The sequence below is a fragment of the Tachypleus tridentatus genome, chromosome 2 (genome assembly GCF_004210375.1).
Source record: "Tachypleus tridentatus isolate NWPU-2018 chromosome 2, ASM421037v1, whole genome shotgun sequence".
Classification (NCBI taxonomy): Eukaryota; Metazoa; Arthropoda; class Merostomata; order Xiphosura; family Limulidae; genus Tachypleus; species Tachypleus tridentatus.
This window is the reverse complement of record NC_134826.1, coordinates 45,924,907-45,950,665: the sequence shown is the minus strand read 5'-3', so window position 1 is coordinate 45,950,665 and position 25,759 is coordinate 45,924,907. Positions and strand designations below refer to the sequence as shown.

The 25,759-nt window shown below is 30.5% G+C and overlaps 1 protein-coding gene and 1 pseudogene across 3 annotated transcripts; both read right to left on the bottom strand.

Annotated features, from left to right (window-relative positions):
• Nucleotide 1: 1 nt before the first annotated feature.
• Nucleotides 2-22,382, bottom strand: LOC143242599 (uncharacterized; annotated as a pseudogene). Its single transcript, XR_013022987.1, has 13 exons — nucleotides 21,824-22,382; nucleotides 17,641-17,797; nucleotides 17,163-17,325; nucleotides 15,263-15,443; nucleotides 14,313-14,486; nucleotides 10,990-13,376; nucleotides 7,889-8,024; nucleotides 6,376-6,478; nucleotides 5,016-5,182; nucleotides 4,677-4,834; nucleotides 2,877-2,974; nucleotides 2,531-2,629; nucleotides 2-328 (listed from the first exon to the last, which is right to left on the bottom strand). The product of XR_013022987.1 is annotated as an uncharacterized LOC143242599 (transcript).
• On the bottom strand, nucleotides 22,333-25,759 carry LOC143242583 (uncharacterized). Of its 2 annotated transcripts, none has more exons than XM_076486058.1 (2): nucleotides 25,122-25,759; nucleotides 22,333-22,471 (listed from the first exon to the last, which is right to left on the bottom strand). In XM_076486058.1, exons 1-2 carry the CDS (start codon nucleotides 25,473-25,475, stop codon nucleotides 22,448-22,450), a joined length of 378 nt encoding a protein of 125 aa, XP_076342173.1. In that variant the 5' UTR covers nucleotides 25,476-25,759; the 3' UTR covers nucleotides 22,333-22,447. The 2 variants fall into 2 exon arrangements, with proteins under 2 accessions (XP_076342173.1, XP_076342167.1); XM_076486052.1 differs by having other exon boundaries at nucleotides 22,334-22,471; nucleotides 25,118-25,759.

Sequence of the window (25,759 nt, the reverse complement as noted above, 5' to 3'; positions counted from 1 at the left end):
ATGACTACAATATTTATTAACCCTGAAATGTTGCCACATAAAATAACAACCAAAGATATTAAATAAATGGCTACAAGTGTTGTCTTAATACTCAATATTCTTTTACACCTAAATATTATGTCTTTTGTAGAGACTTTTTTTTTTATCCAAACACACTGAGAGAATAACTATTACATGTAGCCAAAACAGAACTAACAATTATTTTGTGCTATATGAATGTACAGTCCAATATGACTGGTATGCAGCCCACGCCCCGTTTCTTTCCACTCTATAAGATTTTCTTCAACAAAAGGCAAGTAGTACCCTGAGGACATAGGTACTGGAAAGTCTGAAAAAGAAAGAATTAGATTTTCCCCCTGAGAAATAAGCTTTAATGTTCTCACAGTAAAAAACACCACGATAGCCATATTTAAACAGTGTATACCATAAGGTTAATAGAACAGTTATGAATTAATTGATTCTTTATCTGAATAGATTTAATTTTGAGATAGGCCTGTATGTAAGTTAATTAATACTATAAATAGTATACACGTAACTACACACACACACACACACACACATTTGTTATAATCTAAAAATAAGCTGAAACAAAAATAAATTTAAAAGTAATAAACAAAAATGCTGAACTAATTAAAAATATCCCAGGTTACAAGCTATAATGTGGGATATAAAATAAATGTACCCTACATTTTGGAGGTGACTACAGAAGTAAGACCCACACTGTAATGGGGATACACCGTCTATCAGTCTTAACCTCCATTCACCAGTCTCACATAAGAACTAAGAGTAGCAATAGACAGAGAAATTAAGTGAACACGATGTGGGTGCTCAAGCCTACAATGTCACTCACACACACACAAACATCTGCACAGATATCCTTATCAACTATTTTAATTTCTAAATCTAAATAATGTGCTTCTGTATTAGATATTGAAGTATTTTCAGTTTCTTATTCTTTTGGTTAAATAGTGTTGCTAACATTATTTATTTCAGGATTACTTGTACTAATTAAATCATCTATATATCTGTATATTAAGGTAAAAATATCTGGATTTTTGCAGTTTTCAATAAATCTTTTCTCATAATAGTAAAGATATAATGTTCACAATTATTAAGATATTGTAAAATTTGTAATAAATTACAATATTTTATCAGTAATGTTGAAATAATAATGCAAAAATTAATAGTTAATGGGTTTAATAAAGAAACTTTAAATAAAATTATTAACTTATTATGTAACAAATATAAGAATGTATTAACTAAATATAATGAAATAAAAATTGGAGAAATTTCACTAAAATATTTCTATATAACTATTTTTAGTTATGGATAACTAATAACTTGGCACTACTTCAGATGATGTACACCTTGACACACATAAAGGCTTATATAGAGCATGATAGTCACAATAGTTTTAATAAATGGGCGGTGGTTGGGCGCTATACTAGTTTATTTAGATAACTGGATCGGACTCTTCACACTAGTATAATTTGTTTTCTGGGCTACCCATTTAGTGCCTTTCTACCATAATGGGAGCAGGACGCTAACTTCAAGAGGCAAGTTTTTAATTTACTTACCCCCAGATGGTAGTACCATTATTTTTATTATTCTTAGTTTTAATTTTTAATTAATTTTTTTCTTCTTTACTTTGGAGAACAGTTACCTTTCCACAATTATCTGCATGCAGTGAAGGGTGATATATGTGGAACGTTGTAGGCTTGAGCACCCACATCTCACTCTCCTAATTTCTATATCTGTTGCTGCTCCTTTATTTTATTACTATATGTGAAACTGGCAAAGGAAGGTTAAGACTGATAGATGGTGTATCCCCACTGCAATATGGGTCGTACTTCTTCAGTCACCTCCAAAACCTAGGGTACATTTTATATCCCACATTATATAGCTTGTACCCTGGGATCTTCTTAATTAGTGCAGATTTTTTTTTTTTTTTAATTTATTTTTGTTTCAGCTTGTTTTTGAGTTATAACAAACTAATATAATTAGTTAAAGGGTTGGATGTGCTGTTTTTAACACAATCGTTCCTTTTAATTTTGTTAACTTTATCAGTGTTAATGTTCTCTCTCTCTCTCTCTCTCTCTCTCACACACACACACACAGATAGATAGATAGATACAGGTATATATACAAACACAAAAATTGAAAGATTCAATCATATACATCATGATTGTTTTTTAAGTATAAAGGTACAGAATAGGCAACCTATGCTTTGGCGACTCCAAAAAAATATCAAAACCTAATTTTAGCATTACAAGCCCCGAGACTTATGGGTGGGTGTAACTTTTGGGTTCATAAACATATACAATACAACATTTAAAAAACAAACACTGGACCTCATAATGTTCACTGTGGACAGCTTGATTAGAAACCAAAGATGAAATTTTACTGCATATATAAACACGAGTTCTAAAGTGAACATGGAGAAAATTATAATTAACTACTATACTTTGGTGTATCAACTTTTCTCTTTTCTAAACAGTTACTTCTGAAATAAGAACTTATGTTTACTGACCAGTGTCATTTAAAGTAGAATCTTCATGTTGGCAATTCCACATAGTTCCAAGTAAAGGGTTATCTGTCACCAACTCATAAGCCCCATTAACAAAGTTTCCTAATGAAACAATACGAAAAAAATATATATACATATCTAAATAAATTTAACAATAAATTCTCTAAACACATCACCAGTGAGGACATCTAAATGGTTTTACAAAATTCTGACCCTCATCTCCTACAAAGAAATCAAACTCTTATTTCATGATACATACAATCTCAACTTTAGAATGGATTAATATGCAAATACACAAAAATAAAATCTTTGTGTTACAGTTTGAACCGTAACATCCTTTATTCCTTACCATACAGTTTTGTAAAGTGATTTCCCCAAGGATAGGCATCTTCATGGTATTCTTCACGAATAGCAAGTGACAATAAACCTCTTTTCTTGACATAAATACTGAAAGCAGACATTAAAGTATAAGCTGCTGAAATAAAGTGGAAAATGCTACTAAACATACAACATTAAATAAACAAGAAATTAGGTCACTGCTACAAAAGTTTTAAAAAATGTCCACCTATGTTTAAAACTTATGACAGATGATCAAGCTGTCACAGTATTACAAAACTATGAATTTAAATTCTTTTAATTTCAGCTATACTAGCAGGACAGTAATTTGCTTTATATACTGACTATTTGATTTATGCATAAAAAAGTACATTACTACTTTATTACTAAGATTATATGATTAACTTACAATATTTTATTTTAGAAGTATTTCTACCTAACTTGAACTGAATTTATGAGTTTCTTTCGCTTTGTACACGGCAAATTTGGTAGGTCAAGTTCAATATGTTTATTTGAGAAAATAAATCACTTTCCTTTTATATAAAAACAGGAGTACAGATTTACTCATGAGTTGGTCATTAAGTGAAATAAGACTATGGAGGGGGAACCATCAGCTTGTTATTAACAGTCCTGGTTTTGTCTTCTCAATAAATTGTTGCACTAAATCATTACATGGTTACAATTTGTTGAAAGCAACATAAAAAAAAAACTGCTACTTATAGTAGTTACAGTTTATTACTTTTATTCTAAATAGAAGAAAGATGATCCACTTAGGAGAATATACTTTTGTATTAATGTTAAACATATATTGTTTAGTTGCACCATTAACAAGATTTCATATTTACTTCAGTTACAGTTTCACTCATTTTTGGAAAGTTTTGTCTTCAACCTCTGACAAAAGTTCACAACACTTAAATATTATACTGATAAAATTGCCTGTAATTGCTTAAGAGATTTATCGTTGCTTCATGACAATAATATTTTTATAAATTTGCTTTTTTTAACACACATTTTTTCAACACAGATTAAACTAATTGATAAAAGCTAATATATATTTCTATACACTCTTTTCAAAAGGTAAACCACTGTAAAATAACCTTACATTGAAAATTGTATTGTACACCCCTCAAGCTTTAATTCACCATATTTCTTTTTTGATCTTTAATTGTTTCAGAAACAGAAGTATGCATTTATGATTATAACATTAACTGTTAGAATAATTATTTAAATAAATGTCATAACATGATATACTTTAATAGTATAGTGCTTTACAAAAGGAGACCCTTTAGTAGTATATATATATATTTAAAAAATGCAAAGTTTTCTTTAAAACATTTAAGAAGAAAACTACAAACTTCCTACTGTTACCTCAATCTTCATTATTCTGCTCCTATTATATGTTTCTAATTTTGTCCCTCACATACAATCTCAAAATCAAATTAGAAGGAGAGCTGTACACTAAATAATGAAGTAAATTTAACTATTCCACTTAAAATACATGGAAACAAACAAGATCAATGTTCGTACAAAAAATTATTAAAACTCATAACAACAGGGCTGGTATGGCTAGGTGGTTAAAGCACTCAACTCGTAATCTGAGGGTCATGGGTTCGAATCCCCATCACACCGAACATGCTCGGCCTTTCAGCTGTGGGGATGTTGCTATGTCATGGTCAATCCCACTATTTGTTGATAAGAGAGTAGCCCAAAAATTAGTGGTGGGTGGTGATGACTAGCTGCCTTCCCTCTATTGTATAGCTTTGCCCAAAATTCAAAACAAACAAAACACATAACAACAGTCAATGGTGCTTACCTACTTAGCCGACACAAAACTCGTATCCAACCTAAAAACTTTTCCCTATGTTCAGCTCGATCATCATCTTCTGGACTGTAATCATGAATCACGCAGACATGATGTTCACTACTTGGTACACTAAAAACTGCCTTCTCTAGTTCTTGTCGGTCATACTTCTGAAATCATAATATCATTTTAAAAATCAGAAATGCCTCAAACAACAAACACTTAAAAACTTAATTCTGTCTTTTAATTCAAACAATCAGAATAGTCATATGCTAATGGATCACAGAATACTGTAGTATGTAAAACAGAGCACAAAATGTAGAAATATTTCAAGTTAAAAATGTGACTCACTTCATTGCATGGTTCTAGATACACTAAACGACCCCGTTTAGTTGGAAGGTTAATAATTTCATTTGTCAAACAAGACAAACTTAGTTTTGGACACTGAGAGAGATTTAGTCGAATTAACATAGGACAGCTCCGTAGATATATTCGTTTCAAAATTCTGCAAGCATTCACTAGCATAAAAAAAACAAAAAACAAACAAATGTTAAAATCAACAAGTTATGAACATAAAGCATATGCAGTTTAATTATAAACATGTATTCACTGATTTAAATACATTTACATTTTCAAATGAATATATAATATTATGATGTCACGCTTCAAATTCTTTAATACTTTTGCTGTGTTTTGAGACTAAAGTTCCCTAAAATCTTTCTTCCCTTTGGTAACCTATGACAGTCATTTAACGTAAAGCATCTCACGTGATATTGGGCACATTTCTTCTTTATCGACTTGCACACTTAAAAGGAAGAAAAATCTTAGACGACTTTAGTTTCAAAATACAGCAAAAGGGTTGATGTTTGCTGTTTAACTCTTTAAATCCATAATTGTTTGCATATTCTGCAATGATCTGAAATTTGTTTCAAAACAAATTATAATGCTTAACAGAATTTCCAGTTTATTTGTAAAAGTTGATAATGACATGGATTAAATTAGTTTTCAGCCTATCTTTTGTTATTGGACATTGTGTCCCTGATTGATGGGTAAATCAGAATGTTTGGGTGAACACTAGTAGCCCCTGCTTGAGTTTAAGGAATTAATATGCTTTATTTCTAAACATAGGAATATAAATGCACACACGAATGAAGCAGCTTACAAAAACGAAAATGTTGAGTACATGAAAATAGCCCACAAAAAACATTAATTATTCATCCTATAAAGACCTTATTCTCTCATCTCTATTTACATTTAAACTTCAACTTTGATAAATCATCTGTAAGTGTGATATATTTCGTGTATACATGTTTTTGGCTAATTTTGTTGTATACTACAGATATATAATCTTCATTAGTGTAATCAAGCCAACCAATCTTATTATAATAAATCTGATGGAAACATTTTGTTTAAATTTCAGAAACAGTTAAAGCCGACTAAAATAGATACATCATTTACATTCATGCTGAAATCACACAAGTCAAACAAAGAATGAAATTAAAAATAAAACAGAATTGATTCAGATGAGGAAAGTTAGTGGGACTATTAATATAATATAACAGATAGAAGTTTGTAAAATACTGTAAACACATTCAAACAAATGCCAGTTTTTTTTTCATTAGCAGAAATAATTATTTTTATTGTACCTTCACTCAAGTCAAATACCAGTGAAATCCTCCCCTTCTAATGTAGTTGTTTATACATAACTTACCTTCTAAATGTAACAGTCGAGGACACAAATCCATAATAATATCCGATATTCCACAAGATACAACTGTTAAACTGTGTAATGTTTCAGACACTACTCGGAAAATCTTAAAAACAGAAGTAAGTACAACATTAAGACTATCTTTTCAACTTGACATTTTGCACATTTTAAAAAATTGAAAAGTTATAGAAACACTACAATTTACAACATTAATTTATAATTCTTCATGTACAAGATGGACAAGTCCTGTTGAATTTTAATAGAACAAGTCTTAATAAGTTAACTTAAACTCAGAGAAGATAAACAAAAATCAACTATTTGCTAAAATAATGTGAACAGTTATTATCAATCTCATAACTTTTAACAGTTACACAGAAAATTTAACCTCAATATTCCACATCAGAACTAGTTTCACTTGGAAACATGTAAGCGTAATAAACAGTTACCTATAGTTTGCTCTTAAAATATGTGAAGATCATTCAGATGAATTCCTGATGATACAATATACCATTATTCATCAGCTTATAGGAGTTTTCAGTTTAAGGTGACACACAATTTGATGTTGAAACTTCTCTCAGCAAAGCAACTGTGGCTATCACAACATGAAACTGTACACACATTTTGTGACAGTTATCATCTGAATATTGTACTCACAGATTGGGTTTGTATAGCATGTACTTTCAAGTCAGTGATTTAATATCAGATTTTGATCAGTCAAAAACAAAAGTAGCATAACATGATATAAAGAAAATTACTGATAATTTAACATGAGGGAAAGAAAATAGAACCACATTCTAAACACACTCAAAAAGAGGTAACAATGGTTGTGCTGTTACTTAAGGTTAGCCAATTCTGTGTGATTTTTATAAACTAATTTTATTACACTTTACTATGTGGAAAAATTATCTTACTATTCATGAAAAACGAACACATTATTATTATTATTAAAACTTGGCACATTTAGGTTTGTTATGAAATAAAATATCAAGTAAGGTTAATACAGTTTATTTAGGTGAAACAAACATTTACAAATAATTTAGTATTAATACTTAAAAGCATTTTATAATATCAGACTGTTCAGAATTAGAGAGGAAATTTAAATACAAATTTAGAAAGTTTTTTTTTTTTTTGTAAAACATCAAGTTACACAATGGGCTACCTATGATCTGCCCACCATGAATATTAATACCTGATTTTTAGCACCATAAAACAAGTAGAAATAGTTTCTATAACAGCATGATGACAGAATAGGAGAAGCGACTAAGTTTGTTAATAACACATAGTATTAAAGTTTATATTGCTAGGACTTTTGTTATTCTTTACAGGTATGATTTTAATTGAATCTATATAATGCTGCACTCCTTTTTAAGCTAATTAATGTGCTTCAAACTTTATGAATACAAATTTTCTCATGTTCATGTAGATGCACTGTCTACTTGTAGCTTATAAGTTAATCTATCATTTAAAATGAGTATACATTATATATATTATCCAATCACTCCATATTTACACTTACCAAAACTGGGTCATCTTCTAGAAGTGGGTCACTGGTACTTGTGGCTTTATCTGCACAGTTGGGTTTCTCCCCCTTACTTTTTGAAGTTGGAGGATCACAATGCTTACGTTTTATGGCTCTTGTCACTCTGGAACCCCTTTAAGCAAGTGAATATACATTGTAACTCAAAAGCAATCCAAAATTCCAGAAATTGCAGTGAACAAAATAATTGATATCCTATATACATGAGAACTGACTGCAACTTGAACTTCAAACTTTAAATTTTTTTAAAAGGTTAATTACACATTCATTACTCTTTAATAACATCTTTTCATTTTCTAAGCCTTTTCAGAGTGAAAAATGTTTTCATAGTCCTATTTTTTAGATAGGAACCTCTGAAAGTGAGAAATCCTAGAGAAACACAAAAAATGGTTTACACAGTTTAAACCAGTTCATAACAATCAGACAGGTGATCTCAACATCAAGCAAACTTGGTTTAAGGTATCAAAATGCAAAATACTTTCAGTCTCATGCACTTTAATCAAACCTACAAAATATGTTTTTTTGTAAAATGTAATTTCTCCTGACCAGATAAATTTTGATCACAACTGATATTTAAGTTTTCACCAGTTAGTTAAATTTAGAATTGTCTCTGTGGTTTAAGTAGAGTTAGGGTGTGTGTTTATGATGAATCAATGGAATTTGTAATAGTGCTATGTGCTACTGGCTTAAACTGCATAATGCATCTCAGTATAATCTGTGTGTAATTCAAGAAATAAAAGTATTCACCACTTAGGTAAAACTAAACAGTCATTACATCATTCAACATCAGTACAACTGTGATTCACAAAAACGTAAACCCATCATTACATTACTCAACATCAATACAACATTGATTTACAAAAATTTAAACTGGTCCTTACATTACTCAACATCAATACAACATTGATTTACAAAAATTTAAACCCATCATTACATTACTCAACATCAAGACAACATTGATTCACAAAAATTTAAGCTGGTCCTTACATTACTCAACATCAAGACAACATTGATTCACAAAAATTTAAACTGGTCCTTACATTACTCAACATCAAGACAACATTAATTCACAAAAATTTAAACTGGTCCTTACATTACTCAACATCAATACAACATTGATTCACAAAAATTTAAACTGGTCCTTACATTACTCAACATCAATACAACATTGATTCACAAAAATTTAAACTGGTCCTTACATTACTCAACATCAATACAACATTGATTCACAAAAATTTAAACTGGTCCTTACATTACTCAACATCAATACAACATTGATTCACAAATATTTAAACTGGTCCTTACATTACTCAACATCAATACAACATTGATTCACAAAAGTTTAAACCCATCATTACATTACTCAACAACATCAAGACAACATTGATTCACAAAAATTTAAACTGGTCCTCACGTTTCTCAACAACATCAGGACAACCATGATTCACAAAAATTTAAACCCATCATTATATTACTCAACAACATCAGGACAACAGTGATTCACACAAATGTAAACCAGTCCTTACATTACTCAACATCAATACAACAGATTCACAAAAATTTAAACCCATCATTACATTACTCAACAACATCAGATCAACAGCTACATGAGTTTAAATGAAAGTTAAAAATGGCTAAATGTCTTAATCTTTACTGGCAATATAATACATACATTCATTTTCTTAGCACAAATTTACACATTCAGTTATCTGCAGTCTGTCCACTGTGGGAAATTAATCCTCAGATTCCAGAGTTGCAAGTATAAAGACTTATCTCAGACTCACTGGGGAACATGTACATATAATAATTTTTTAAAACTAAAACTTCTAAATTTTACTTAAAAAGGACAAGACTTAGTCTATACAGCTTTATGTATGTGTATTTTGTTCACACTTTAAAAAAAATTCATACCTCAAGAGAAATATACATTTTTTTAACCACTATAACACTTTTAAGGTACATACACTACTGACACACAAATTCTAACAAAAGCCAATCTTGTACTTCATAAAATACCATAATCCATGATTAGCCATAAAGAAATAATATTAAACATTTTTCTCACAATACTCTCATTAAAATTATTTACATATTCTTTTAATAATAAATCCAACCCTATTCTTTAAACATGTGGTTTAATATGCCTAAACACTTAGCCACCAGATTTCCATTTCAATAAAACTTTATTTTGTCTATTTTGACCAAAATGTTCATTTATCTTAAGTAATGTCTATTCATTAACTTTAGAATAACTAACTATAATAATTAGTGAGGTTTGTGTGTAGTTCATGAAATCTTTATATAAATTTTTTAAAAGTTATTTTTAACCAAAATTACTTGTGGATCCATCACTTTGCCAGCTTGGGGTCTACAATAACAGAGGCACTAGAACCAGAAGTATTATAGCACCCCTACTTTTACATATTTGGCTTATATAGTAAATTTAAATTAACATTATTATATTAATTATCTGGGAAGTAATCACCCAGATTCCTTTAGGTTGAGCTGCTTTTAGTAGTACCTCATAGTTTCTCATTATAAAGTATTCACATCTAGCCATGAACACCCATTTGCAACTCCTTCCTACATCACTGAATAACATGAATCACACACACAAAATTTATGGAAACATCAGTTAATAATGTACATTACTGATATCATGACACAACAGTATAATGTAATTCAATTTTAGTTACATACCATCCAATTATTGCAACAAAAGAGACAGTTAAGTGAAATGCAAATATAATTGAAAACACCACAGAATGGGTAGGATATAGAAATGTCATGTATTGTGCAACTTTTCCACTACATAATTCTGAAAACCTGATTTCCTAAAGTATTAAAAGAAGGAATTCTGGGTTTCTCCTTCACTGAAACTACAACAATGTTTAAGTTTTTTCAAGACAAATATATTCCAATTTTCTAGAAAAATATTCTTTCAATAACTTATTAAAAACATCACAAGAGAATGGTAACAGCTTTCAAATTATTTTAAAGTAAATACAGTTACACAAAACCAGCTTCATTTTCAGTTTACTATTTATAAAAACATTGAAGTGCATTAGAAAAAAGCATACCTGTGTGTGCTACTTGAATGTTGGGTTGGTCTTATAATCCTAAACCCATCACTTGTGATGTTACTTCCTGTTGCACTACTTCTTCCTGGTGCTTGTCTAATACTCTCACTACTAGCCTGACAAGCTACATCATGAAGCCTGACTGTACTTGAGTCAGACATCTTTCTCTTCCTCTGCCTTGTCATGGGACCTTCAAAAAATGAGCTGTCATTTTTTTGAGAAGTAGTAATTTTGTTTTCTCTTGTTTCTGGAAGACTTGGGCTTTTGCGTAAAATCTTTTATATTTGGAATTTTTACAGAAAAAGAATTGGTAGAAGCATCTTCAACCTGAAAATTTGAAGAAGCTTCACTAGCACATGAGCGAGACAGCCTGGAGGTTGAACTACGTGTAGAAAGGACCACACGAGACTTGGCAGAGTTACTTGAATCAAGACTAGAATAAGGTCCTGCAGTAGAAGAATAAGTTTGGTCATTATTACCCACGTTCTGGTTTTGGTTGTCCATAGCATGTTTTCTTTTTCTGCGTCTCACAGAAGAGCATCCACCCTCTTGATTATCTTGAAAAGTATTTTTCCTGTCTGCAAAGTTTTCTGTTGTTTTATGATTACCAAAAGATGAACAATCTTGTTCTTTTAAACCTGTACAATCATCTGGAGTTATGGATGTCCTACTACAACTTGGAACACATGGCAGATCATATGAATTACTATCACTGCAGTCATTCCAATCTACAGTACCAGCTAATTCCTGAGAACTTTCTCCTAATTTATTATATGAGTTTCTACATTTTTCATATTTGGGATCAAAAGAATTAGACGTATCTAAGCTTGACACTTGTAAAGTATCTAAATTCTGTTTGGGCAGCTCACTGAAACTACTTGCTTCACTAGTTCCAGGCTGATGCATTGGAGAAACTGGAGGGACACCACAGGATGTTAAATATCTAGTATTTCTAGATGTATTAGAAACACTTTTGCTTGAATTATGTTCTTCAGTTTCTGATATAAATGAGCTATATTGCTGTCTACCATCACAATAAGATTTACTTGCTAGTGTTTTATTTCTATCTGTAGAAAAAAATGTTTCTTTTGTAAATTCTTTATTTTCTTCAGGTAACATTTTCATTTTACTTAGAGCTCTACCATTACTTTTTTTCTGTAAATATTCCCCAGAAACCAATACTGAGCTATTTTCCCTCACTTTCATATCTCTATGCTGTGCATTAGGAGAGGATTTCACTGGAGCTGGGTTCTGCTCCTGAACAATAGATGTTTTTCGAGAGGATCTCTTTCCCTTTGTTGACATACAATTACAAGGTACATTAGACTTTGGTTTTTCTCCAACTGATGTGCTTTCATTTGATGCAAAGCCTTCTTGAGTTGTTGATGGAGCTTTTTTGAAGTCACTGTGAACTTCTAATTCTCTAGTATCTTTGGAAGATGTAGATCCTAGCAAGAGAGGGTAAGATTCCCTAGATGGTCCAGGTATAGCCAGCCACTGGTCATCTTGTACCTTAGAATTATCTTGTTTTACTTTAAAGTTAGAATTCTTTTCTTTAGTTTCAAGCTGCCTACTTACACTTTGCTGGGACATCCCATTATAATGTTCAATCTGAGCATGTGTATTTATGTACTTGGATTTTTCTGGCAAATGTGGATGTGAAACTTCATCACTATCTGTTATATGATTCTGAGAATTGTACGTTACATTAAAATTATCTTTCCTTTCATTATGATCTTCTTGTTGATGATGGTGATTCTGAGCAGAAGATTGCACACGAATATTTTCAGTAGTACCAGCTATGTGTGCTTGTGGTACTCCATTTATGACATGGTGGTGTGGTACCTCTGCATTATGATACCAGAACCTTTCGGTAACATTGTTATTGGTAGGTTCTTCAGCAGCTCCATCAACAACAGGCTGGGCACCATTTCCTGAGTCCATTTCTCTTCTGTCTTCATTTAACCACACATTGATGAGGTGAGCTTCATCATTATTAGCTTGTGGTTCAGGGGCAAAGTTATTTTCATGGATTTCTTCTGGAAGAACATTATTAACATTTGGATTTACTTGTGGAACTGCCTGCCTGTGCTCTTCCCCTGGTTCATTATCATCTGCTTGTAGTTGTCTGTCCTCAAGTCCATCTTGTTCTGCCTGAACATTAACTTCATCTTCTTGGTTGCTCATCACTGCTGAGGACATACCAAGACCTGTGCCTGCACTCAGTCCAACATGGTTACAACCTTTAGGAGGTTCTCGAAACATGTCTTCCAGAAACACAGTTTCAATGGCAGGAAGCAGAGCCAGAAAGAGAGCAAAAGAAAGCAGCCGAAGGCAATGACATCTTCTAAGGATCAAGTCTGTTAAGTTTGTCCAATTCTGACCATCTATAAAGATAATTTTGAGTTTATATTCTGCATATCTCTTATTTTTATACGAGAATTGAAGGTCTTATGTAAAAAAATAAATAGCTGTAAAAAAATTATAACTTTTCAGAAATTGTTCAAATAACTTTACAATTTGTTTTTTAACATTAATGTATTTGCTTTTAAAAACACTTTTGTTTACCCAATAGCTTTATTAAAATATTACTGTTGGTTAACGTTTTTTTCCCGTCCTTCATCCATGACAATTTTTCCCCAAATGGCAGCTGTAGCCCCCCCACCAAGGGCTGTGAAGCTTTTTCTGGGGGGGCCACTATGTTTTTTCTATATTTTATTTGAGTTCAACTATATATTAATTTGTAAAAAAAATGCTTAATTCAACATTTTCGTTACCATTTATTATTAATCTTAAAACTTAAGTAACAGGATTGCTTCACATTTTAAAATGAAAAAAAATTAAGTGTGAGCCTCTGAATAAGAAAGTTTTAGAAATGTTGGCCTATAGAATATAGAGAAGTGACCAAAAACAAGATGAGTGTTTGTATGCTTAAAATATACGTATTTTCAGCTCTTTTATACATTCCAAAAATGTCTTATGCAAGTTCTTATGTAATAATTATTTCAGATGTCTTTCACGGAAGCAGTTCATCACATTTCATCAAGTTTCTTTCATGTGTCATAATTACATAGTTTCAATGCATATAAAGAGATAAAAATCTTAGAATTTCCTGTTACTGGTAACTTCAACAAACATTTTATTTTTTAAAATTTTCATTATGCTGTAGCCATCTAATGACATTTATAATATTTGTTCCCAAGTGTTTCTTGAATTACTGACAAGTTTATCATCAGATAAGAGATGACAAATGAAAACAACAGCAATTTCTTTTCATGTAACTAACAGAGTATTATCAAACCAAAATGATAAATCTTACGTACTGTTAGGAGACCAAGTATCAGGGGCTAACAGATGTGGACAATTGTTTACAGTAAGAAACTTCAGACTAGGAAACAATTGTCCAATAACTTTCATTCCTGTATCTGTTAATGGTGAAGGGACATCAGGAAATTCAGCCAGTCCCATAGAAAGAAGTCTTTCTTCTGACCATTCACCTACAATTCAACAAGCTTAGACATGAAATTAATGTTGTTAAATATTATCATGAATGTAAAAATACATTATTTCTTCCAATGAAAAAAGTGATGAAGAATTAATGTTTTAAACTACATCTGAAAACGAATTATGTTTTCTGTATTTCATATATAAACAATAAAAAATGTCAATTATTTTCAAAAGGCTTAATTGTTTAGTATAAATATATAAAATCAAGGCTTTTAAAATGTATTTTTAGGTGAGCTTGTGATAAATTTTTATCTTCAAACTGTCATAATTTAAAGGGTATACAACATTACTTTAAACCTCTAGAATTAAGCTATAACATATCTTGTATACACTTTTTGCCATAGCTGAAAGCAATTATTCTAGCTCAATGTTATGAGAAGTTTTAAAAATATTTCAACCAATGTTGTTGTGATAAAGTAATTTATTTCAAATATTAAGGTCATCTCAATCAAAGTATACACATCTTCCAAAAATATGTAAAACCCAATAGAAAAACAAGAAATACCACAACAAACAATTACTAAAGCACTTGGCTAAAGATGATTCAATAATTTGTAAATGGATCTAAAAAGTCAATTTAAACCCTCTTCCATTTCAATATAATATAATAAGATCCTTCGAGTTAACTCTATCAATAATTGCTACTATTAATTTGAAATCACCTACTAAAATATTCAGTTCAATATTCATGGGTAATTTCTTAGTATAAGTTTATTTCCAAATTTAGATAAAAACCCTCTTTAAACCCTAAACAGATAATTCCTACCTTTAGATGGAAGTTCCTCCACATATCCAAGATGAAGAGACTGAATACGACTAAAATCTCCTTGAGCACAAGACAAAGCAACAAAGAGCGTATCCTTGGTCAGAGACGGCTGAATAGCTAGGTTCTCAAGACTACCACTAGCCACTATAATCAAGTGTCCAATATCAGATTCCAAGATGTTCTGAAATGTGAAGCAAAGTTTAGTTTTTAATATCAAATCAGTCCTTAACACTTTAAGAACAGTGTCAGTCCATTTCACTAAACATGTTTCCGTAAAGTCATAACTTTTCAATTACTAATATGCATCTTTACAAAATTTGGCTAGATTTTAATCACTATTAAAATTCAGATTAGTCTAAGAATTTCTGAAGCCTTTAATGAGTCAGTTTGACTTAAAAGTAATTTTCATGCTCAGAATAAAAACATTTTTTGTCATTTCCATATTAAAGTTTACATATTTCATTTGCACAACCTATACAAGTTCCTTAATGAAAATCATGTTTTTCAGTTAAACTTTATATTCTACCCCTTATTTTCTGTATCCCAAAACTAACTCTCATAAATCATTAATTTACAGCAAAACAAAAACTTGAAAGAATGAAGTACAATAACTATTACAATTTCTTACTCTGCAGCACTAATCATAAAAAAGTTTCAAGTTAGTTTCACTTTTAGTTTCATGGTGTGACTGTTGTCCTTAATAAATGCATCCACTGAACTAGTAAATGTTGTGTAAAAAAAGTTCAACACCATTAACTGTTTTCCTTTATAGCTAAAAATAAACCTGTGACTGTGAGGTGTTCTGTTGAGGAAGTATAATATTTTTCTATTACTTTACTGAAAATTTGAGATAAACTGAGAAGTTTAAAATTTGTTCATTTCAGATATTTTTCCTTAATATATATAGATAATACATAGACATAAAACAAACATTTGCAAAACACAATGAAATTCCAAACACTTTGAACTTAAGTTCATATTCTTCTGTAAGCCTAAATGATTTTTACAAATTTGAATGTTAATAAAAAAAAATTACTTTAACTTTTAAAAATGCATCTTACAATATAAAACATACTCCAGTCACTCGAATAGGATGTTTCTAAACCATCATAATCTATATAGTTTTCATACAAGCTATAAAAGGTAACAATATATTCCTTTAGCTCTTCATAGTACCAATATGATGATAATGAAGTTGAAGACTTCAATCAAATTAAACTACAGCAACAAATACTGAAAATTAAAAAAAATTTAAAGAAAGTTAGAGAAACTCAAAATAATATTTTGTTTAGTTCATTTTCTTTAATTAAGAAACTAAAACTCAGATAACATAAAACTCCAAGTTATAAACTATGATTTTTTATACCAAAGTTACTGACACACCAAGATAAGTGGTTTAATTAAATTTTGTTTGTAACACTAAAAAAAATTCATGACATGCACTCTAACCAGGCTGTAGTAAATATGTTAAGAAATAACTAAATGAACCAGTTCCTCATATTATTTTACCAATTAAGAAACTTTAAATAAACTGAGTTGAAGTTACAGTAGCGCTTCGTAAATTGGCAAATTCAGGTTTTTAGATGTTACTTTCTGATACACTTAAAACACTACAAACATCTCAAACCTCTTTGGTAATGCACTGAACATATAAGTTGTCAATTAGTTTATATTTCTTGTAAAAGCATACAAGAGTAATTTCATATATTAAAGTTCTAAAAGTTTTATGCAAAACATAGTTCATTTCAACTTTGTCTTAATTGGTAACTAAACTATTAGTTTGAATCAGCTAATTAATAAATAGCTATATAAAAATTTTATTTTTATAGCTAATAACTTTTCAAGACAATATTGCACAGAATTAGATGCTATATACATTTTTAAAACTATAATCACTAACCTTACAGCCACCTATGACCAGAGTGCGTAATCTTCGAAAGCCTCCATTACGCCAGCTATCTTCAACTGCTCGCTGGATCAGTCCTCCTAAAATTGGAACTCTTACAAGTTCGAGTCGAGAAAGAAAGGTTGCACTACTAAGGGTCACAACCAGAGGTAGATACCTTCACAGAGTGATACAAACATTGAAGACATAGGTAATAAAACATGCTTTTGTTAAAAATGTCTTGCATATTGACTTAGAAAATGCACTAAAAATAATGACTCCTAGTTCACACAATAAACACCAATTCAAATATTAAACCAAGTATTATTTGTTTATAACTATTATGTTAAAATATCCCAAACAGTTCAAGTTTACTCCATTCTACATAACAGAAAACTAAACATACTGACTCTTAATGTAAAATATCCACAATATGTATTTTTGAGATAAAAACCACCACTGATTATAAACCTTTTCTACAAAATGAACTGACCTCAAAGCAACAGAAGGGCCCATACAGTGACGCATAACAAAAGTTCTGAGACTTGGGGCAACAAAACCTCTGAAAGGATTAATTTTAGTGAATCTTACACCATGTAGATACATGTGTTCCACTTGTGGCATAACTGTAAGCTCTGGTACTTCTACACCTAAGGTTGAAACAAGAAAAAAAACATTTGAACATGTAAACAAACTTCTCAATTACACTTTTTTATTCTTTGCCAGTATGACTAAAAATTATCACAAAATGTTTTCTCAAAGATTAATCTTTGCCAAGTTTAACAGAAGTTATCCCTCCTATGTTTTTTAATATGACATATTAGTGGGAAAAGTTAAAACAGATCAACTGTTATATGGGTACATTTTCAATCCTAGGAATGTCATTTAGATATCATTTTATTAACCTCAAACTTGAAATTATCGACCCAAAATTACACAAATATTGCCATTTATATACCAAAGATTGAAATATTACAGCCCAGAATTCCCAAAGTATTTAACTTTGCTTAAGGAATTTCATTTTTTTAGTTGACTCTCTCAATCAATAATGCAATGCTCATCTGTATTCCTTTAGTTATAAACAATGAAAGTGAACATATTACATGGATTAAAAATTCAAAAAATACTCAGATATAAAATATATTTACTCATTGTTAGTAAATATATAACAACCAAGATACTTAAAATTATCACTACCCCAAGTTAAAGCTAATTCACTTTACAAAAAAAAGTTTAACATATTTCACAGTTGTTTGGCACATAAAACTTTGAGAAAAAAACATCTCTCAATGTATTTCTAATATCACAACTAACAGGTTCAGACATACAAGTTAGCTTTCCTTCTTATCCCCTTAAACCACATATAATTTTGGCAATTTTAGCTACACACACTATTTTCATGTTCACATGATGTAACAACAGGTGTGTATCTTACTTCAACTGAGTAAACTCTTCTATTTATTTTTCTCTGAGAAAAATCTTGACACGATAAAGTTGGGTTCTTGCTCCTAACTGTTTATAAATTTTACTTCTGACTTGCTTCATTTTCAGAACCACTGATATAGTAATATCAAATGATTTACTTAATAAACTTTAAAACAACACTTTGCAAGTTATGTGTAAACATTCCCAGATCAAGGGTGTCTAAAGTTATTGAAACTAAACAAAAGTTGTTTTTATGAATTCCTTTCAAAGGACTGATATCCAATGTTAGTTACTCAACTCGAAATATTTTTGCCCATACTGATATTTGAACAATAAAATTGTTTTGTCTACTGGAAATCTACTGATATTAAATGACAATCAGTTTTGTTAAAAGTGTTATTACACAAATAATATATTAAGAGCTTCACAAAATAAAATAGTTATTCAAGTACAACAGCTTCTGCTACACTAAAAGACAGTAAACTATTAACTAAAAATCCATTTAAGGTACTAGATCAAGAAATATTTGTTAAAAGATCAGAAAAAGCATTATGTGTACTGGTGAGAATTAAAGTATGCACGGCATGACCTTTAACAAACCTCATTTCAACATGAGATTATGTGTTTGATGTGACTGTTATCCAATATTCATTTTACTATACATTGGTATCTAGTATGTTAGAAAGTACATACTGGATACAATGTATAGCAATAATGAAATCAAACTGTATATGTGCATTTTGGAGGTCTCAGAGGTTATGGAAATATAACATGGAAACAATACAATATATAAAATTACTTTTTTATTCTCAACTTGTTGATTTTGGAATTATTTAATTTAATACTAGCATGAACAAAACTTTCAACATTTCACATATTAATTAAATTTTAGGTATCAATATAAGAGCTTTAGTTATAAAACTAAAAAACTCTTGAGTAACTAGTCATCTGGGTAGACTGATTTTTCAAAGAACTCTATCAGGAACAAACTTTACTGCACTTGTTCTTGTAGTACATGGAAACTGTAAAGAACCTCATATATACAACTTAACTCCATCTAAGCATAGTTCAAACGGTGAAAATTAAAACTTTACACTTATAAATTTGGACGTTACAGCATGCTTACGACAGACATAGTAAACATTATGTCTAACTAATGTAATTATTAAATATTTCTACCCAAATGTAAGCTAATTACATAAGCCACAAATAAAATGATTAAAAATAATGTGTTTTTCAATGAAAATAATTTGGTAAAAATAACTAGACATACAGAATGCTATGCATTAGTTCACATCTATGTATTCACAAGCATTTAAATTTAAATGTTAAATTTCAACATATGAAACAATTGAAATAAGAAAAACCTACTATGATGAAGTTCCCTACTTAATTAAGATGAAACAAAATTACTTTAAAATCATAATTCAAATTAAGTATAAAATGATAAAAATTACCTTAAAAAATCAGGACTTTAATTAAATTAGCGTAGAACCTGTTTGTAAACATTTTTGTTGGAGAATTGATATTGAGATGCAAGTTTGTTAAAATGGCTAGGGTGTACAATAAATGTAGGCAGAATACAAGTCACATTCAAATAAGACATTTTCATTTTTCTAACAGAGTGATTGGCCTTCGGAATGGATTGCCTTCAGATGTAGTGCATGAATTAAATTAACCCTTCTGCAATGGGCTCGGTATAATATACAAGGTCATCTACACATTTGTACAAGTATTTGCACCATAACTTTTGATACAGCAAGTGTATTTTTATGAAATTTTGTAGACTTTTAGTAAAGATTACAAGTATTTTGTACACAAAAATCAGATTTTTAATAAAATATATTTACTAAAGATCTGTTTGTGAAAATATCAAGTTTGTTTCTAGCCTGAGTGCAAAGTGATTTCATGTTACAATTAAAAAACTATTCTTTGTCTGAAAAATCTCAAATAATATTTGCATAATCTCTAAAACCCACCAAATACATTTCAAACATTTTTCATGTTATTTTTGATGTTCTAAGTATGTGGGGTCTGTCACTACATATTATAAGATGAAAATACAAAAGCTTAGTCTAAGTAGCTTAAATCTCACAATGCTTTTTATTTATTATATTTTATTCTACTGACCTGCTAGTCACCCCTAGCTAACAGTACATACTTTGAATTGATGAGGTACAAGTGCACTCATGTTATGTATCCAGTAGTAACATTTCAGTTATTATACATTGTATATATGTGTACAGATTATTACTATTTAGAAATAAATTATTAAACTTATTTTTCTCACTATGACTTTTCCAGTTGGTTGTTGGACATAGGTTGCTAAGCCTTTTAAAATTTTACATATCATGGAGGATATCAAACAAAAATTTTCTAGGTTTTATATATACAGTTGAATAATAAAATAAATCATAAATAATTACTACACTGGTACCATAGAATTCCACTATAATTTATTAAACTTAGTAATTAAGGTGTATTTAAGCTTTACAAAAATATGAAACTTCAAGCAGACAAAAGAAACAACCTGCCTTCTCGAGATCTTTTTTGAAAGAACATGGTCTTTGATTTCAAACTTACTGACATAAATTCATATAGTAGTTCAATAAAATTTTGAATGCAAGTTGACAAACAAGATGACATGGCCTTTGACCTGTGACTTGTTGTAAAAGGGTTAAATGAAGTTTAAGGAAGGGCTTAATAACTATTTGAAATAATAAGAATTGGTGTGAAGTTCAATTTACTGAGGTTAGTGGATGAGACAGCCTGGACAAATCAACAGGTCCTTCACTGCTCTTAAATTTTATGTTACAAATAATTTCACGTATTTATGTAATATTCAAGTATACAAGAAACCGTATGCACTGGCAAGTCTAATAACTATATTGGTTGCCACAATAATTTATGTAGAGATACATGAAAAACATTAATATTCTACAATAACATTTTCAGTCAGTGTTTGTATTAAAGCAAAGTCACACTGGGATATCTGCTGTGTCCACTGCAAGGAATCAAACCCCAAATTCTAGTGTTGGAAGTCCACAGACTTAACATTGTTCTACCAGGGGACTTCAATCAGTTAACAATCAATAAATATTATCAGATGCTACAGAATATCTGTTCAGTCAATAGCAATTCCTAACAAATATCAAACCATGTTTTACATATATATACATATAATATCAAAGTATTACAAATCTCTACAAACACTAGGTTATAGACGTATACACAAACAATTTATATCCTACCTGAGAGGTGAAGTGAGCTAATGTGAGGATAGGCAGGAAATTTAAACTTTGATGATGACCGTGGTGGAAAATCACCTGTACGGTTTTGAAAATGTCCCAAAACTTCTACCTGCGGCATATGATGCAAAACTGCTTCAGCCACCCTTAAGTCTGAAGTCTCTACACCACTTAGGTTTGGGCATAAACTCAAGGCTTTCATGATACCTTGAACTGTAAGAGTGGGTTGTTTACGCTGTCGTCGCCTCTCTACCTTCCATGGATGTAGACCATACACCACCTCCAGCTGTGGACACTTTTGAAACAAAGCATGCAAGTGATCATCTGTGATGGTAGCAGGCATGTATCCAAAAACCTCTCTCTCAGCAAGATCTATTGTTTTACAGAGTTTTAAATGTAAAGCTACAGCATCTTGCAGTTTTTTGCACAGCAATACCAATGATAGAACTTCTTTTAGAGGTAAGTAATCGATCACATGGCACAAAAGTTCATGAGAAAGACAAGTTAACTCAATTTGATTATTTTTATCTTCCATGTCTAACTGCTTGGTAAATACAAACATATTAATAGAAAACTAGGAGTTAGTTTTCCATTGAAAATTACTATAATTAAACACTTATTTTTCGGCTACCTTTTTCTTTTCTGAAACACCTGCAACAAAAGGGGAAAAAAAAAAAAAAAAGGAATGAACACAATGTACATATAACATAATGTACATATATATATATATATATATATATATATAGTGTTGCTGTGAAGGCACTTTATTTTCATTCAAAAACTAAATCTTTAAATTCTTCAAAATGCAAGCAAAATATCCCAAACATACTGCACTTTTTGATATTTCAAACAACAAGACCTACACTTTCTTAGATTATAAGAATAATAACATAAATGCAATCATACAACAAATCAGTAATGTTAAAATAATAGGAGTATGCAACAGATTTGAACCTTGCCATTGATTAAGATAGGTAAAGAGAGGATTGGGAAGGATTCACATACTCAAGTAAATTGTCCAGAAAACTAGAATATGTTTGTTTGCAGCTAGGCACACAAATCTTAGCAATGGGCTATTGATCAGACTTATTGAAGACCAGTTCCCAGTAGACTTACAAATATGCCATTGGAAGACAACTGAAACATAATTTGCATGCTTTGTACTATAGTTCAGGATATTACATGTAGACTGTATACGTCAAAGCTAATTACTAGCAAATCAGTTTTGGTACTTATTAATCAGAGCCAGAATAGTATCAAAACTTGAAAAATATTTTACCTTTATCAGTTTTCTGCACATTATGTGCTGGAAAACAATTTCTAACAGGGCGTAATGGGTCAATTGGTAATCAACAGAAATATGTACATATAGAAAAATAAGTAAATTATGAAGGCATACAACAGAACAAAGTGAAGAAAGGCTGACTATAAGAACTAAACTAAACTTTGGCTTTTAACAATATACATTATTTCATATGGAAATACAAACCATCACCTTACATAGTTTACACTGTTGATACTGCAAGATATTACTGGACTCTGGGTTATTCAGCAAAGAAATAACAGGCTTAAGGGGCAGGATTGCAGTGAATGTAACACTGTAGTACAGAAAACAATCAGAATAGATTTGGATAATGGTTATTCAGATGGTAAAGCCCTGATGTCAGAGCAATTAAATGTGAACTAATGATGCTTGGTTTAATAAACTCTTAACATCTATATATAAGTAAGAACTGCAAATTATGTAATACATTTTATTTATACTTTCAATTGAACTTGTATATATATTATTATTAATTATACAGCATGTTTTTGTCAACACGTGAAATACTACTAAATATAATCTGTTGCACAGTCAACAAACATGTAACTGCTTAGGTCAGATATCTAACAACTGTTTTATTACTTTATACAAATTGCACTTCTATAGTGAACTTTGCTATACTTGAAAAACAGGTTGTGCAACAATACATAAGTTACTAAAATAACTTCTAAACAGGATAAAAGTTAACAGCAGTAACAAAATGCAAGTTATCAGAATATAAAAACAAACATCCATATGATTCATTGAGGTCGTACTTCACCCAACAAAACATAACACAAATTAGATGTAACACTTCATGCCCACATGCTAATCCACTAAAAGACTTAACATCATTTAAGCTTTATGTACTTATCACATACAACCATTCTACAAATTTATTAAGCTACCTGGTAATATTTTGTATATGGAAACATTTTGATTTAGGTCTCTGTAACTAAAATCAGTACAGTGTATTGTATTTCTATTAACATGAAACTGAAAAGTTTGTTTTCTAACCTTTCAATCCCATTAATCAGAATATCCATAGGAAGAATGTTTATCCCCACAGGTGATAAATAATAAATGAATACAAATATTAAGCTAATCATGACAAATCACATTATCAGTAACTTAAGGTACCTATCCATAAAACCTGCAATAAAAACACTTATACACAATGTGGTTTATACTCATGCTAGGCCTAAATCCAAACTTAACATGAAAATACTGAAACAAAACCAAAAAGTGATATTCACACCCTTAGAAAGTACAGCACAAATACATGATTATGCAAACCTAATATTTTTACTGTTATTGCCAAATATACCTTTTTCTGTATCACAAGGTTGCTTTCTTTGCTTTGCATTTATAGATATATAGTGACTTATAGAGATTACACCTATGCTTGAAGTCATCTTGGGACACACTCAGGTCCAACGTATTAAACTGGAACAACCCCAGTCTTTTTATAGTTTACCTCTGAAATCTATATCTTAACCATTTCATTGAAATTTTTATATATCTTTAAAATTAAACTTACAAACCCTCAGCATAGAGATAAACTTGAAAGTAATAAGCATCTGATTATGAAACAACTATATATACAAGAACTAAAGATTTTCATGTATATCAGTTCTAATACACAGTCTATCACATTTATTATACATCTGAAATACTGCTTCCTCAATGGAATGAATGTTAAAGTTACAGTTAAACCATGCAAGAAGGAGTAAAATTTGGAAAAGGGAGATTCCCCCCAAGGTTGGGGGAATGACTCTAAATAACAGTCAAGTCATAACAGTTAAAAATATTTATACAAGTTAGCCTTCTTTACCACAATACCTGTCTTTTGTAAAATAATGTTCTCGGGCACAAGCTTAAATTTCATAGTCCCACATCTCAGCCACCAAGCCTCACTAAGCTAAGTTTAATATGCAAGCTCAGATAAAACATATAAGAATACCATAATTAGTTATACTTCAAGTTGTACATACCTACTTGTTCTGTCCCAAAACCCAGTGTCTTCTTTACATAATTCAATGCCAATGAAAAAGTTCCATCTTCCACATAACTCCTAATGAAAATATCATATAATGGGCGACTAAAAAAAATTAGCAAACACCCACCAACAAATAAATGGTGAAATCTTTTCGGATGCCGCTGAGCATATGATGTTATACCACTACCAGAAACCTTAAAATAAGGTGGTTTCCTAGTGAACTGAGATTCGAAATCCTGGCGAGTCCTTTGTCCCTTTGATGTTTTACTATCACCAGAACGTTTAATTTCATTCAATTTCCAGTACGATTTCAAGTTATTATTTTCACTTTTACTTTTAGAATGTTCATCCATACCAGATTTTATTTAAATATTACTCTTTTAACATACTCAAACTAGTTTCCTAAGCCTAAAGTATGCGCTTTCAGTGCTTTATGCGTACGACACACTGCAAGTTAGTGACAACTTAGTTTACTAACAGTATTACTATTAGATCAAGATTACCTTATGTTAGAGTCGTAACTAAATATTGGTTAAATTAATTTGATAACTTATACAAAATTAGTAAACTTGAAAATGCAAGTTGAAAAGTAAAACCTTCGTGAATAAACGACCTCATCACCCTAACAAGACGAAGT

Excerpts from the sequence above, each read along its gene's own strand:
- LOC143242583 (XM_076486052.1), bottom strand. The coding sequence starts at position 25,475 with ATGGATGAACATTCTAAAAGTAAAAGTGAAAATAATAACTTGAAATCG. Across the intron at positions 22,472-25,117 it reads TTTTGGGACAGAACAAGTAG|GTGTTTCAGAAAAGAAAAAG; the intron begins GTATGTACAACT and ends CTTTTGTTGCAG.